The sequence below is a fragment of the Misgurnus anguillicaudatus genome, chromosome 4 (genome assembly GCF_027580225.2).
Source record: "Misgurnus anguillicaudatus chromosome 4, ASM2758022v2, whole genome shotgun sequence".
Lineage (NCBI taxonomy): Eukaryota > Metazoa > Chordata > Actinopteri > Cypriniformes > Cobitidae > Misgurnus > Misgurnus anguillicaudatus.
In genome coordinates this window covers 28,450,805-28,468,017 of record NC_073340.2, presented here as the reverse complement: position 1 = coordinate 28,468,017, position 17,213 = coordinate 28,450,805, and the positions used below count along the sequence as shown (strand labels likewise).

The following is a 17,213-nucleotide window of genomic DNA, read 5'->3' as shown; positions in this document are numbered from 1 at the left end:
TGGGGCGGAGTTTCGCGTTCGTCCTCTGTGACCTCTTGACGTCATGACGTATTGCGGTGACGTAGTGGGGTCAGCTGGCGCATCACGACCGGATCTACACGACGAGAAGTTGTGCTTTAAAAGTGTATATTTGTTTTTTTTATTGTCAAAAATGACAATCGTTTTGCTAGATAAGACTCTTATGCCTCGTTTGGGATTGTTTATAGTCCTTTGAAACTCCGTTGAAAAAAACTGTTAAGTGTTGAGTTAAGTATTAAATGTTGGGTTCTATTAAAGTCCATTAAAATTAGAAAAATTCTGCAATGTTTTCTTCAAAAAACATAATTTCTTCTCGACTGAACAAAGAAAGACATCAACATTTTGGATGACATGGTGGTGAGTAAATTATCTGGATTTTTCTTTTAAGAAAATGGACTAATCCTTTAAAGCCAGGGTTGATTTATACAAGTAGCTTTCTGTTAAAAGCATTGCATATTACATTAGCAATAAAAAAATAATAAAAATATTATTCAATACAAGAAAAGTCAGTTTTGGAATACTTAACATTATACAGTCATTAAAATGATTTACAGTGGGCTCAAAAACTATATTTGGATACAGGTTACAATTAAAAATGTATGAATATCAGTGCACAAAATTGCAGATCACACAGGTTTCAACCGGGTGTGCCTCACACTCACACATCTTGAAAAGTGAAGCCCCAGACTCGGCTTTAAATAAAAAAATATTTAAACTTCCAATAAACATTTCCGAAAGATTGTTTTGGTCTTTTAAGGTACTGTTATTACTTTCACCTTCAGAACTGCCTTAATTCTACATGGCATTGTTAAACAAGGTGCTGAAAACATTATTTAGAAAGGTTGGATAGCATCCTGCAGTTGATTTGGATTTGTGGGATGCACATTCAGGGCACGAAGCTCCCGTTCCACCACATCCCAAAGATGCTCTATTGGGTTGAGATCTGGTGACTGTGGGGGCCATTTTAGTACAATGAACTCATTGTCATGTTCAAGAAACCAATTTAAAATGATTCAAGCTTTGTGACATGGTGCATTATCCTGCTGGAAGTAGCCATCAGAGGATGGGTACATGGTGGTCATAAAGAGATGGACATGGGCAGAAACAATGCTCAGGTAGGCCGTGGCATTTAAACGATGCACATTTGGCACTAAGGGGCCTAAAGTGTGGCAAGAAAACATCCCCCACACCATTACACCACCACCAGCCTGCACAGTGGTAACAAGGCATGATGGATCCATGTTCTCATTCTGTTTACGCCAAATTCTGACTCTCAACAGAAATTGAGACTCATCAGACCAGGCATCGTTTTTCAAGTCTTCAACTGTCCAATTTTGGTGAGCTCGTGCAAATTGTAGCCTCTTTTTCCTATTTGTAGTGGAGATGAGTGGTACCCGGTGGGTTCTTCTGCCTCAAGGTTGTACGTGTTGTGGCTTCACAAATGCTTTGCTGCATACCTCGGTTGTAACGAGTGCTTATTTCAGTTGAAAGTTGCTCTTCAGTCAGCTTGAATCAGTCAGCCCATTCTCCTCTGACCTCTAGCATCAACAAGGCATTTTAGCCCACAGGACTGCCGCATACTCTATGTTTTTCCCTTTTCACACCATTCTTTGAAAACCATAGAAATGGATGTGTGTGAAAATCCAAGTAACTGAGCAGATTGTGAAATACTCAGACCAGCCCGTCTGGCACCAACAACTATGCCACCCTCAAAATAGCTTAAATCACCTTTCTTTCCCATTCTGACATTCAGTTTGGAGTTCAGGAGATTGTCTTGGCCAGGACCACACCCCTAAATGCATTGAAGCAACTGCCATGTGATTGGTTGATTAGATTATTGCATTAATGAGAAATTGAACAGGTGTTCCTAATAATCCTTCAGGTAAGTGTATGTTCGATTGTTAATTTTTGTGATCAGTTTTATTTTAGTAATTTGATGCTATAGAAATGGGGCGTGTTCTTATGATTGGCGTGGTTGAACTTGGGCGCGCGAGCATTTGGGCGAAAGTTTGATACCGCGGCTCCGCCTTTGGATCTACGGACGATTCCTTCTGCGCATGCCCAGGCTCGAAACTGACGTAACATGGCAGCGCCCATGGTCGAACATTTAATTTTTGGCTTCAATTCATTACAATGGAAGGAAGCAATGTCGCGACGTCCATCTTTTTTTCCAGTCTATGGTTTCAACACATTTATATGGGCACAAACTAAAACACTTATTGAGACATTAATGCCATTGGCAATACACAGCTCCTGTATGCAGTTTCCCAAAATTAATCAATGCACAATAATACAATTCAATAATAAATACAATAATAACAGTGCATTGCCTTACTTTAATGCTTAACATAACAGCGTGTAACGGCACATAAACCATTTCTAATGGTATTTAAACCATGAGACTTTTATAGGGCACCCATATATTGTTCTTCCCAAGTTTCCCCATAAGATTGCTTCTTATTGGATGGCTTCCTTATGAGCAACTTCATAAATCTGACCAATAGCTCACTGTTCTATACATGGCTCCACAAAACCTTTCAAGTACAATATGGCGATAACAATAAGAGTATTAGGCCCTAATATGCTAAAGAGGCCAGCTTTCATGTCCACTGCGGATGTTGCAAGTCATTCAGTTACAGCTGCAACACTCCTACGAGCCACCCTAGTGCTCGTCGTACCAATTTCCATTTCAGATGAGCTCTTGTACGTGTAAGTGTGTTTTCAGCACTGCGTGTACATCCCACCTCAGAAAGAGCTAAGAGAGGTGAGATGGAGAGAGAATAACTTCCTTGCCCATACATGGCTCTGTCGGAATTCCCCCGCATTACACTCTGCTAGTGTATTCCCATTCTCTGCACGTTCGGATCGTACCACCCGATCACATTTGGGAAGGGGGAGGTTTTGTGCAGCTACTGTTCATTGCCCGATAGAACATTTTGTACTCCTCCTCCATCCCAAATGCTTTATTCATTCAAAGAAAAGCAGAAGAGAAACAAGCGAATCACAATCAGGTTCCATTAAATGATGAATACAGCTGAGATCCTGAATAAATGTGGCTCAGTCTGTGAAAAATGTTGATGTTTTCTACATAAAATCATGTAAAGAACATAGGAAAATATAACCTTGATATCTTTAATATTGTCTGAGTCATGTCAAAGATTAAAATCAAGATTACAAGACTTCAGCCTGGATTTCACAGATACAAATGTATGTGACAGTATACCATGAAAAATGTGTGTTATAAACACGGTTTTGTCTTGCTGATGGTGTGATTACAGATGGAATATCATGGCAAAGAGTAGATTTCCAGTAGAAACACACACACATATTTTCTGACTTATATTGAATCTGTCCTGTTATTTGCAGGCTTTATTTAGACTTTGCTGGGTGAAAGTGAAGAACTATCCAGGTCATATTTCACCCAAAAATCTAATTAATGCCCTACTTGTATGACCATCCATTTATTGCCCAAACCCACTTGTCCTTTGCAGGGTTGCAAGGGGCTAAAGCCTATATTTGTGGGACAATTAACATTTTTTTATTAGTTTTGCAATTTTGCATGCTTTTTTAGACAATTAAAAACAAGTTATCAGTACCATAATGTGCAAATATCTCCATGTCATTAATGCAGTGGGGGAAATATCTCATTATTCTTATTAGTCATAAAACTGTCATAAAAATATCATAACAATGCAAAAAGATTTCATGCAAAAAAATATTTTTTTCTATTTGTTTCTACTTTTGATTTTAACCCTTTAACTGGCGCAGCCCTTTTTGAGTGGGGGGTTGGTGAAAAGGTGATATACACCTTTAAATTAATATAACTCTGGCATTTTTTTGGTTTTAATTTTGGTAATTTTTGGTTTTAAAGAAGACATCTCAACGTTTTTTAGGTGTCTGGAGGTGAAAATATATATATATATATTTTTTTAAAGCAGTTTACATTTATTTGTAATAAATAAAAATGCAATATAGTATAATTTTTAATACATAAAATTGTCAAAAAACTGAGGTTTGTGCTGGTTCGCTTTGAGGTTTGCTGCATACTTGTGTCACAAATGAATAAATTACAGTTACTGCATTATTATTACTGCTAAAAGGTTTTGAAATATGAAAATTACATTCTTAGAACTTTCCAACAATATATAGTTTGTCGTGATAGATTAACATTTACATAGAAAATATTGAAATAAACCTAGGTGTCCCGCTCACGGGACAGCGCCAATTAATTTAAGTAAAATTTTCATTTCTTTATAGTTTCAGAGTTTTCACACTGTTGGCCTGGCACCTAGATTGCGAACAATCAACCGAAATATGGACTCTCATCATCTCATTTGTTTATTTATCAGAGGACTGTTGCAAAATCTGTAATCTCATTCTTTGCCAACTGTTTCTGTCCATTCCACCGTTGTAACCCTGATATTCACAAACCACTCTGTTTGTTGGCATGCATGGCAATCAGTTTTGCATTTGTACTGCCAGTGTCTATTCATAACAGACATGACAGAAACAGCTTCCACTTCAATCACATTATGTCCATCATTGCCACCAAATGACCACATTTGGGTATGCTGGTTAAAGAGTCCAAATTTATTAGTCCAAAATTAGTCCAAAAGCAATGACTATTCACAGCCCAAATGCCAACAACTAATAAACCAAATCATTTCATCTCTAACCCGCAGAAAAACATCAACCTGCTGAAGCAGTTTAAAAGATGCCCAATTCAGAACTGCACCGAAAGGCCGCTGACCTGGCAACGCAGGCTACCATATTTGACAATCAGGTCACTTTCACTTCACTGTAAAATGTAAAAATGTAGCTTAAAATTGGAAGATCTTTTACTTAAAACAGATATGCATAAGGGTAAAATTATATTGAAATGTGCTTATAATAATTTTTTATATAAAAATTATAATTTTTAATTGAAACTAGAAAGGAACAGATATTATTTTATTATTTATTGGCTAATACCGATGCCGATTAACTCTTTTCCCGCCATTGAAAAGTTAACTCGTCAATTGAGAGAAGACGCTTCCCTGCCAATGACAATTTTTTTTCTGCAATCCGTACTCCCGCTATTATCCACCAGGTGGCATCTTATAAAATCTGGAAGTATCACCCTAGGGCAAACAGCTGTATTTCCGTGTTTGTTCTGAGGATCACTCTGAATCTGAATCTAAAAATGAAATTATCTCAACTTTTTGCAAAAAATTTGGTATTTTTGAAGAAACCTACCCATATTTGAGAGGTGATAAAAAGATAACTAATGAAGGTAGAATGAAACAGTTTTTTTTTTGTTTGAAAGCAGATGGCATGTTCTTTCATTTGATATATTGTATGTTTATATATTTAGAAAGGGATTAAACTTTTGTGAAAATCATGAAAAATGCTTGTGCTGGCTGGCAACTTTTTAAAAAACGCTGGTAGGGAAAGAGTTAATTATTATCAAATTATTTTTACTTAACATTGATTGGATCTATTTAAAATTCAACTGACCAACATAATAAGATAAAGTAAGATAAAATTTTGACGATTTTTGTTCTGTTCGAGATTTTTTTTAAATCCCAGACCGCAGACATTTTTCCGAAATACTCTTATGTTGCGTTTACACCAGCCGCGGTAGAGGCGTCAAATTAGCTTCTACCACGTCTAGTTTGCCGCTTCAACATTTTAAGTTTACTCACTTCATTTGCACGTGAAATTCGTGTCATGGGAGGGCCTTCCATAGGCTCACATCCTGTAATTACGTCACTACTAGAGCAAGCTCGTGATTGTTTAACGCGGTGCGTTTTTCCGCCAAAGTTAACATTTTTCAATTCGCGCAAACTAGACGGAATCGCGTCTACCACGCCAAGCTAAACGCCTCATTCGCACCTCCAGACGTGCGTCAACGCGTCTTCACATTGACTTAAACTTGACATAACTCGCGCTTGACGCCTCTACCGCGGCTGGTGTAAACGCAGCATTACTCTTACACTGGCTCACATGAATGAGTAATTGCTCACATGATATGTGATTTTAAAATTTTTCCCCCATCGCACGTCTGAAAAATTATGATTTGTACAGATTTTATTTTGTTTTGGAAACTATTTAATTAGTTTGATAATTATTTAAAAAAAGCTGGATTATGCATCAGACATGCAACTTATTGCCTTCACGCTGTTAATTAATAAACAATCGATATCGGCATTTCTCGTGCTATTGCCGATATGTCGATGGTTCAAATTCATCAAAAATCGGCCAATACATATTGACAGCCAATACATCGATGCTAACTGAAACTATTGAATTTTTAAACATCAGTATATCAAAAAGGTGTTCCTGTTATTGAAATTCTTTTACATGGATCATTAAAGTTAAAAAGCTTTGAAAGAAACAAATTTATTTGTTTAGCAGTATACTAGATCAGAGCTATGCTTTCATGTAAAGTACTAGAACATTTTGTGCCTGCCTGCCCGGTGAGAACACAGTAATCTAACAAAATAAAAGTTCCTCTTTTTCCTCATCCACTGTTTCATTATCACATCTGTCTTGACAGCTGGCCTTCGTCTCACCTACAAAACACGCACGGTCACAACATTGCGGCTTCTCTCTTCACTTTACACATTATCATGTTTATTTTATCAGCTCTTCAAACTAGACAGTTCAGCACATGAGAGATCAGACAAAGAAGAACTGTATAACAGGCATAACAGCTCAAATAAATCACAGTATTTCCGTCTTACAGTAGATTGTGAAGATTAATTGGTTTAATCCAATTACAAATCATTACCTTTAACCATAAAGGCATTTCATAAAAAATTTTATTTTGTGTTAAAACACCACATTTACGCAGCTTACACACCGAATCATAGACTTAAACATGATCTTAAAAGTAGGTGCAAGTTATTGCTACATGACAGGTCTGCATGCAAATTCAATCTTGATCTGGCTCTTGAGTGACAGCATGACTCAACGTGGAAATATTTACAGTAGTGATTTACCGTATGTTTTATTTATTGGCCCCTGCATATACCTATACATATCTATGACTAACTATATTTACTAAAGGATCAACCACAGCACTAACAGTAAAAACACATAAATAACAACAGGGGTCACGGTCAGCCAAGAGAACAGAAAGCAAGTCTTGAAATGAATAGCGTAAAGGGAGGCGGCACACGTACAATCCAGCCATCTGTAAATAACAGGTTTTTGTATTAAATCGGCAGCTAAGCCATTGCTTTAGATCTCAAAAAGCTTTTTTATTTCACTTCTCTTAAGAAGCCATCCAGTGCCTTCAGGGGTCCACAGACACTCAAAAACACAGACGGACACATGCAGTCCAACATACAGTGCGACAGCTTTCTTCCAACATGTTGTTAAGATACCATCTGCCTGCTATTTGCCTGCTAAAAAACAAACAAAAAAAATAATTTCGAACTGATTTTAACGACATCTTTATTCCGGTAAAGCCCTCCAGACTACTTGAACCGAGATGAGAGGAAAAGTTCAGAGTATGTTACATAATGCCGAAACCAGGGCACACGTGGAAACGCTGTGCTTTTCTAATTACTGTGCATATAAACAGAGAAATCACATTTTAAGTGAGGTAAAAAAAATATATATTTTTAAAGAAAAATGCCAATATTTAAGTTTAAAAGCAGAGAAAAAAATAAAGATAGGATAAAAAAATTCACGTTTTGTTTGTTTATTGTTTGTTTGAAAGCAGATTCTTTCATTTGATATATTTGCATGTTTAAAGATGCAATTTGTATAATCCGCGCCGCTAGATCGGCCAGATCAAATCAATAACAATTACATAGATTAATGATGCTCCGAAGCAGCGTGGACTGATGGGATTTGTTGTCTTTAACTCAAACGCTGATGGCCATCAATCAGATGGGAACGAGAAATCATGTTACACAATAAAGTAATCATTTTATAAATGTTGTGTTTGATGACATCGTTTTTTTTCATTATGTTAGATTTCAGGTAATGTTCAAAACGCAATTGTTAGTCATAGATGTTATGTATTAGTCCAATACGATGGTTTGTTAGCACAGCACAGAATTGAGTGTTCAGATTAACAAACTTACCATAAAAAAGCGAGTGGCCCGACAGACGCTATCACTTCCGCTTTTGTCCACGACACTGTTGTCATGTGGTTTTTACATCAGTAAAGGCGGTAACAAAGGGTAACGTAGATATTAACGTCATTTACAGGCGACTGCACTGCCCCGTGTCACTGTTTAGGGCAGCAATTTTCTCGTAGTTGAAAACATTATAGATATTGTTAGTAATCAGCTGGACAAAATATATAACACCGGACTAGTGGTTTTTGGATATTTTACTGCAATGATCTTACAAATTGTACCTTTAAATATTTTTAGAAGAAAATTTTCCTGGAAGGCATTTTGTTAAACTTTTGTGAAAATCACAAAAAATGCTGGGGGCAACTTTTCGAAAAATGGCTGGCGGGGAATGAGTTAATATCTTATACACATACCCTAGTGTTGAAAACCGGCACCACCTTGAGTGTCACTTTATTTCCCAAACCACTCCTGAACACAATACAAACACAAAGATGAAGTTGATATCGGAAGAGACTCATCCATTCAACAAAGGAACAACAATGAGCGGGGAAAAGCACTTGTGTTTACCAAATAATGATGAAATAATTGATTTGATGCTTTAAGTTCCAGTTTCTCTTTGAAAATTAAGTTACTTTACTTAATCGGATGCTATAGGTGTCCTCTTATGCTACATACACACCAAACGCGGGGCATCGCGTTACTCGCTCTAGATTACTCGCGGGATTTAACTTCATGTCATGCGAATTTTTCGCTCGGAGTTAAATATTTACGCTCGGAGTTGAATATTTACAACTTGGGCGAAGACCTGGTTGAGGCGAATAGCGCGTGTTTCTCATCACCCCATGCGAGGACGCGTCTAATCACGTCTTTCCATTGACTTTGTATGTAATCTACTCGCGCAAATCGTTGAACTCGCATCTCTATGGGGCATACACACCAAACGAAGAACTATCTTCCTACTTACTACAAAGATTTGCGCGAGTAGATTACATACAAAGTCAATGCAATGCGAGTGACGCGATATGGGCAGCGCGTTTGCTGCGAAAACATGCGCTATTCGCCTCAAACGCATCTTCGCCCAAGTTGAAAATATTCAGAGCGTAAATATTTAACTCCGAGCGAAAAATTCGGATTACATGAAGTTAAATCCCGCGAGTAATTGCCCTGCATTTGGTGTGTACGTAGCATTAGACTCAAACATCATGAATTTATGCAACATCTCTAATCAAAAGACCCCAAAGGCACAGGTTGACCCAAAATTTACCTTACTCCTCCTCACATGCTGTTTTCAATGATGTTAGGGGATGCAAGGCAAAATATTAATGCAGCTCATTTTAGTGTCCAAAATGCAAAAATGTTGTGGATTAAAAGTCTTCAAATGTTATGTGCTAGCTTGAAAACTTCATAAATGCTTAAAAAATATTTATGCATTATAACAATTTCCTCCACATACAGCTATTGTTCAGTTTCAGAAGCTGTCATTGGGGCAGTACTCTTTCAAAAAGTACAACAGTGCATATAAGTACCTCATATTGGTACAAAATCAGTACCTAAATGGTACATATTAAGACCTTTTTGGGTGAACCATCACTTTCGTGGTTGCATATTCCCTCTATTTTCCAATAAAAGGTCAGTTCAATGTGGACATGTGGTCAGGAGGTGGGCAGTGCAGTGTGGCACGAAAGAAACATCCTCCAACAGATGACAATGTCCTTCATGAGCTCTGACTGGCCTACTCACCGTGGGCATACACAAAGCTGAACTTATTTACAACCCCTACGCTTTGGCATAGGTACATTCTCACACACGAACCGCTAGGTCTGCTAGACACTTCCCACTCACGCACAGACAGAGGCACATGCGCGTATTGACACACATACTCTGCGGCCCGTGAGACACAGACTACGTACACTGGCAGATGCAGACTGAGTCACTCGTGAGTGCAGACGGGTGAATTTGGGCTCCCAAGGACCTGTGAGATTACTAAGCAGCTGCCTGGTGCGCATGCGTGTAGAGACAAACACATACAGACACATTTTCTAACACAAAAAATGCTGCATAGTCTACAAAGCAACAGGCTTGTGTAATATGTATTGTATCCAGAAATGTATGATATATATTGTATCGCCACACGTCACTGCTAATTCCCAATCTATGTTTGTTTGCTATGTATTTTGGAGTACACTGTCAGGACAAAAATGTCAAAAAGAATTATCCTTAGCGGTCACTGGGGCAGTACCAATTTAACCTGTTAAAGTTTACTTCAATATTTTTCATGTAAATGTTAATCTATCACGACAAACTATATATTGTTGGAAAGCTCTAATGCTGCGTTTACACCAGCCGCAGTAGAGGCGTCAAGCGCGAGTGATTTTAATGTTAAGTCAATGTGAAGATGCGTTGACGCGCGTCTGGAGGTCTTGTGGCGCAAATGAGGCGTTTAGCACGGTAGACGCGATTCCGCCTTATTCGCGGGTATAGTTTGCGCGAATGGCGCGAATTGAGCATCTGGCATGGTACGGGCGAATGGTGCTTTTTGTGCATTTTGTGTTTGACGCGAATTTGCGGCTGACGCCTAAATTGAACATTTTTTACTTTGGTGGATTTTCGCGCCACATTAACCAATCAGGAGCCTATCTGGTGCTGTGGCGGCAGCCACGCCGCCCGGAGTCACTCATTCAACATGAAGGAACGCTTGATATTGTCCGTGAGCAGTCACCCGGAGCTATACGACACAAGTTCTTATTTCTATAGAGACAGGAATAAAAAAACCTCGCTTGGAAGAGTGTCAGTGAGGACATTGGGCAACCTGGTAAGTTGTAAATACACATTTCACTTTTGAGTTACGTGACGTTTATCGACCCATGCCGTCTATTTTCCCCCTATAGTAAGGTGACCAAAATCAAACCGGTAACTCTCTCGATAAAATCCACAATCAACATCAGCCATCTTGCAAACAAACAAGATGGCTGGTTTAAGATCCAAATATTTTTCACATACCGTAAATTTTTGTAGCTCCAGATTTCGGTCAGCTAATCTGTACGTTGTGATTGTCCTGAATACCTCTGAGGTCAGCCGGAAATGTAACGCTCCTTACCATGTTTGAAGGATTCGTTTGCTAACAGGAGTTAACTTAACGTTGTAAACGGTAACTTGCGTCATCTTTTATTTTGGGTTATGTACCTTTTGCATTTCGCTTACATGCACTAATGCACACTTACACACCAAAGGAAATGTAAAAACGTGAATCGGACAATAGGTGCTCTTTAAGATGAAAATGTGTACTTTTTGAAAAGGTACCACCCCAGTGACAGCTAGGGAGCATTTTTTGAGTATCATCAGCCCTGTTGAACATATACTTTGTTGCATATGTACAAACATTCAGCAGATTTATGCATAAAATCGACACTGACAAAATTAATTTAAAAAGACAAAAGCAGAACAAAGCAGTCAGGTAGCCTGGCACTGTCAAAGTGACAACTTTTTTGTATGCTTGAGTGCAGTTCTCTCCCTTCATTTCTTTCAACCGAGAACCCCACTGCGACCTCACAATACCCATAATTATACAAATCATAGAGAGTCCAAGGGACCCAATGAAGAAGAAATATCCTCCAACTTAGAATCTTGAAAGGATAAATGAACCCTTTTGACATAAATGCTACCCAAGTTCTTACTTTCCAGTGCTTCCCGCTGTACTACACTCAATACAACCTAAATCCCCCACAACGAAATCTATTATTCTCTGAGCTACCACTGATTACTTCTTAAAGAGGCTTATACTCCGGGTTTTGAAATATATTCACTGCAGTATGAAAACGCCAAGCGGTCAAGTCAATAAATTATGACCTTCTCCTACTTAAACGTATCCTATCCATGAAATCAAAGAGATTAATCTTTGGGAGTATAACCTTGATGACTTTATTTAATCCTGACAATCCACCTGTGCCAGAGCAGAAAAATGCCAAAATGGTCATCACAGGTCATAAAAAATTGCTTATGGTTTCACTGTAAATACTCTTAGTAACTTTTGCCATCTGCATAAATATACAGTATATCTAATACATTGAAAATAATCCTAAAGTAGGATTATAAGGTCAAGAAACATCCAGTTATAAACCCAAAGGCTTGTTACACAACTTTATTCAGCTCCATAATAAATCCACATTAAAGTAACACTAAGCGCATGTGTCCCAGTAAAAGGGGTACGTAAAAGGGGGCGCCCCTGATTTTAGGGCATTATCTTGGCAAAACTTGTGGAAAAGCACAGCATGATTCAACACTGAGTTCAAGCACCAGAGCCGGCCCCGGTGGAAAAGGCATAAGAGGGGATGAAACCCAAGATATAACATGACCTGATGTTGATCTCAAAATCACATCAAGTTCACAAGCTTCCTGGTTTCCTCATAAACACACATGCACAATCACATGCATTTATTCCAGATACAATTCTGAAGGCTGAAATTAAATGGGCCATATGGTAAAAATCTGACTTTTTCCATGTTTAAGTGCTATAATTGGGTCCCCAGTGCCTTTATTAATGTAAAAAATGTGAAAAAGATCAACCCAGTAACTTTGTTTTAATAAACCATTCTCTGGAAGCATGTGAAAAATAGGTAATTGAAATTTGGCTCCACTTGTGATGTCAGAAAGGGATAATACCGCCCCTTAATATGCACTATCCAACCACGGCACTCCCATTTAGTGCAAAACAGCAAATTTTTGCTCACACCTACAAAGTGTCAATTTTAACATTATCTATATGGTATTTTGAGCTAAACCCTCACATACATACTCAGGGGACACCAAAGATTTATTTGACATCTTAAAAAAGTCTTATTAAATGTGCCCTTTAACACTTCCATGCTATTTATACACCACAAAAGGTAACAAAATCCTTCACTACACTAAAAATATTTACTTTCAACCAAGCATTGGGTCGAAAAAGGAACAAGCCTAGCAGCTGGGTTGAAAGGAACCCAGAAAATGTTTATTTGACCAAACAATGGGTTAAAACAACCCAGCATGGGTTTACAACCCAGTGGGCTGGGCTCGTCCCTTTTTGACCCAACGCTGGGTTAAAAATAACCCAGCATTTTTTAGAGTGTAGTTCAGCCTCTGCAGCCACTACAGTTTACCACGTTATGGTGAGTCAAGTGGAAGAGATGCGTTACAGTGGCCATGTGTTGAACAAGGGAAAAGCTGGCAGAGGTTTAAAGTGTGCATGCGTTTATGGTGAGGGGTGGGAAAAGATCCATGGAAGTGCATTAGTCATTCCTGATGGGATCTTCTCCATCCATCTGGTTTACACTAATACCACATTACCAACCGAGAACTCTTACAGCAAAACTAAATCCAATAATACACACAAGTACACACCCAATAATGCATCATCATTAAATTAACATCATATTAGTCAAACACTGCAGCTTAAGTTTTTCCACAAAGTTAGGTCAAATACAGAAGAAATACAAAATAGCCTAAATATTGAATGAGAGAAGCTGTACAGTATTAAAGTAAAACTGTCTCAAATTCTAACAACATGTACAGTTGTGCATGTAATAACTATAGACGAAACTCAGTATTTGGCTAAACTGGTTTAAAAATTAAACCTGCCATACACTGGATATCTAATAGTTTTATTAGATATGCCTGTAATCTAGAGTTATTCATGACCAACTCTAGAAGTTTAACAGACGCACAAAAGCAAATGTTCATTTATTTACATGTACAATGTGAATAAATACTTATAATAAAGAATATAAGTATAGCCTAATAGAAAATAAATGTGATATAAATATAGCATCAATTATTTTTAAATAGTAATTAAAAAAGGCTAACTCAATGAATAAACTTAAAGCCTACCTTATAGACATTCTCCGTTATACGGTGCACCTCTTCAGTCCGGGACATATTGGTAGCTTTAGTCAAAACCATAGACGGGAATTTAGTTTTCTACTGCGGGAAAAGCTTCCCGAAAAAATACCGGAGAACGAGGAAGACAATGTATTCCTCAACCAGAGAGTGTCGGATGCAGAGGAGGATGCGGGAGCTTTTATACGGAACTCTCTCACTGCACCCACAGATACCCACGCGCAGTCGCCGGAGTGGCGGGGATCTACCGTGCGCGCTTATCCGCGTCACTGGAACCGCGCTTGATATACAAACGGACTCCGCCTCTTCTCGTTCAGAATCCGCGAGCGAGCGTCCTAACGCGACGCGATTGTCAGCGTCTGGCTCGTAGACTGCTAAATACTATTCACTACTACAACATCGCGGACGGGGCGCGCTTGCAGAGCAGACCGACAGACAGACAGCCATGGTTATAATAAGGAAAGCGTTGTAATTTGTGCAGAAGTCCCTGGGGCACTGTAATGATGATGAAACTCATCCATGCCAAATATTTGAACACAACAGCATCCAGTTGTGTATAGCTGGACATCTGCATTGTGGATATCTGCGTAGCGTTAATGAAACAAGTTGCTGTTTGGGAAAACCACAATGTTAAACGCGGATGTAACCGAGACGTTTAATTAAAAAATGACCACGGAAACACACCACGGCATTTTCAGGCAAACGATAGTGAAATCTTTGATGGGATATTATTAGATGTGCTTTGCGTAAAAATGGGTACCTTTACTGTTTCTGGAAAATGAAAAAGGTTAATGTGTCTTCATCGTTATTTTTATGGTTTCACCTCAAAATTGATTCGTAAAAACGGTCTGTAAAATGATAGATATCCTCGGATCTTAACCATGAATCGAATGTCATGACTGCATCAGTGTTCAGGGAACATCACGCATGGCATGGGTGGAGGAGGATCAGAGTGGGCACTGCGTATTTCACGCGTGGGTCTGTCCTGTGTGATGTAGGCAGGGATTCCTCATCCCTCAGCAGATCCTGCCCACACCACCACCAACACGAAGAAGAATACTGCAGCTGCTCTCTCTCTCTCTCTCTCTCTCTCTCTCTCTCTCTCTCTCTCTCTCTCTCTCTTCACCTTTATCAGCTTTGCCACGAAGTGAGGACTGGTTGAAACCGCACTGTAAAAATGATGTCAAATCAACATATATATTGTATGTTACTTTAACTTAACAAGTGAAATCTAACATTTTCAACTTGTTTTTGTAGTTTTGTCAATTTATCACAATTCAAAACTAGTAGGTTGAATCGACTTGCAAAACCAAGTTGTTTTAACTTTATGCTGCATTTTATTTTTACAGTGCAGCTATTTAAACAGCTGTATGATGAGCAAATCAGCTTATGCTATATTTAGCTTTTTTTGTAGTTAAAATTTTTGGTTAAATCAACTCAGATTTACAAGTCATGTCAACAGAGATGATTTGTCACAACTTATAAAATATAGTTGCGAAAAGTCAACTTAATTGTATAAGTTATAACAACTCACCTGTAGTTATAACAACTCATCTCTAGTCAAGATAAATAATAGTAAGTTGAAATGACTTGTAAATCCGAGTTGATTCAACAAAAATCTTTAAGGTATTTTTTTACAGTGTGCCCAAAGTGACTTTTTGAGTTCAGTTAATGACTAGCAATTATAAAGATTATATTGGTATTGGAATTATTAATTGGTATAGCAATAAAACTTATATTTAATTCATAAAATGACAAGGAAAATAAGAACTACTCTCTTCTAAAAGAGAAGAAAGATGCATTTCCCCCATATTTTCATAAAAATATTGTGATCCTGAGATATATAAAACCTGTTTAAAGGCACAATATGTAGGATTTCACCTCTAGAGGTCGCATTTAAACAAAGGCGAAGCTTAATGATGTTATGAAAGAGAGTGGAAAATGGGAGATGTTGTTTTATCCATCTATAGACATATGGAATTTACTAATCATGTTTACAGACGATGTTATAACCTGTATAATTTTATTACTTGTATGTTTGATTGCATTATCGTTGCATAGTTTCTACAAGCGAAAACCAAGGATAGCATGGATTTAGTTTATTGAGGTGACAATGACAAGAGAAGAGCTATTATTTAAAATAGGAATTTCTCTGGATTTACAAATCCTTGGGAACTTTTGGGATAATATATATCAGATATATCACACACTGCAGTGGTTTTTGGATATAAAAAAAATAAATGTTTGTGAACCCCTGATCTAGTTAAAGTGAACTCCGTGTGAAGCTATAAGTGTTGATTTTGTTTTTAAACATACGCGAGTGTCCACATACAGTGTGTTTTATCAACAGAATAGTATGCGCGCAATGTATGCGCACTGCCAGATTTTTAGTAATCGCGCATAGCCTACTTTGTACTCGTAGGTCACCCATGCACGTACAGAAGAATGTTGTATGTACAGGAGGAGATGCATTGCATTTTGCGTCGAACATCCGTGTACGTATACGAGTTTGACCATGCACTTTCGTTCATGTACACGTAAAAACAGACTATACTACGGGCTTGAAAGTGTTCACGACACTGACAAACACATTTTATAGCTCTGCCTGAGGACACAGACGTCCTCCTGGAGATCAATCATGGTCTAAAACACCTGCCTATAATTTTCAAATAAACCTCAAGACCTTGATGAGCTAGATTAGATGCACTTGATTACCGCCAAATCTGAACCTAATCCCCAGGAGCAAGATAGAGCAACCCAGTTCTAGTGTTTCCCTTTCTTAAAGGTCAAGTGAAAAAGTAAACTGCATTTAACGGCATGTGCACTCCTTGATTATAAAGGTCAAGAAATCCAATCTGATACAATGGGCAATTTCCTTTGTTTTCTTTTTAAGGCCAACTGCACATACATAACCTACACTGAAAACCCACGAAGGTTTCCGGCAATTGCGTACAACAGCGGAAAGGCTCCCATTCAGAGGCCACATCAATTGATTTCACATCATGGTGGAAGTCTTATCTAGTGGATTTATCAAGAACAAATGTAAAGGGTAAATAAAAAGCAACAAAGCAGAACAGAGATCAATACAGACACCTAAATAACTGCATCTCTTTAAAACAGCTGTATCTCATTAAGGTGAATCCTCTTCTGAGTGAAATACTATGGGGACATGAGGAAAACAAATGTTTCACATTTTGATTAAGATAAAATAAAAATAGAAGCTGCTCCATATTCAAAAGAATAATGTAA

The 17,213-nt window shown here is 38.1% G+C and overlaps 1 protein-coding gene across 11 annotated transcripts in view; it reads right to left on the bottom strand.

Moving 5' to 3' along the window:
• The window catches only part of baiap2b (BAR/IMD domain containing adaptor protein 2b), an 89,374-nt gene extending 75,017 nt beyond the window's left edge, over nucleotides 1–14,357 (bottom strand). For 2 of the 11 annotated variants that reach the window (XM_055175183.2, XM_055175179.2), the window contains exon 1: nucleotides 13,956–14,344. In XM_055175183.2, coding sequence (XP_055031158.2) covers nucleotides 13,956–14,027 — 72 coding nt within the window. In that variant the 5' untranslated portion in view covers nucleotides 14,028–14,344. Of the gene's footprint in view, nucleotides 1–13,955 lie in introns of all 11 variants that reach the window. The other 9 variants (XM_055175178.2, XM_055175181.2, XM_055175184.2 and 6 more) reach the window with 8 other exon arrangements.
• Between the last annotated feature and the right edge of the window lie 2,856 nt (nucleotides 14,358–17,213).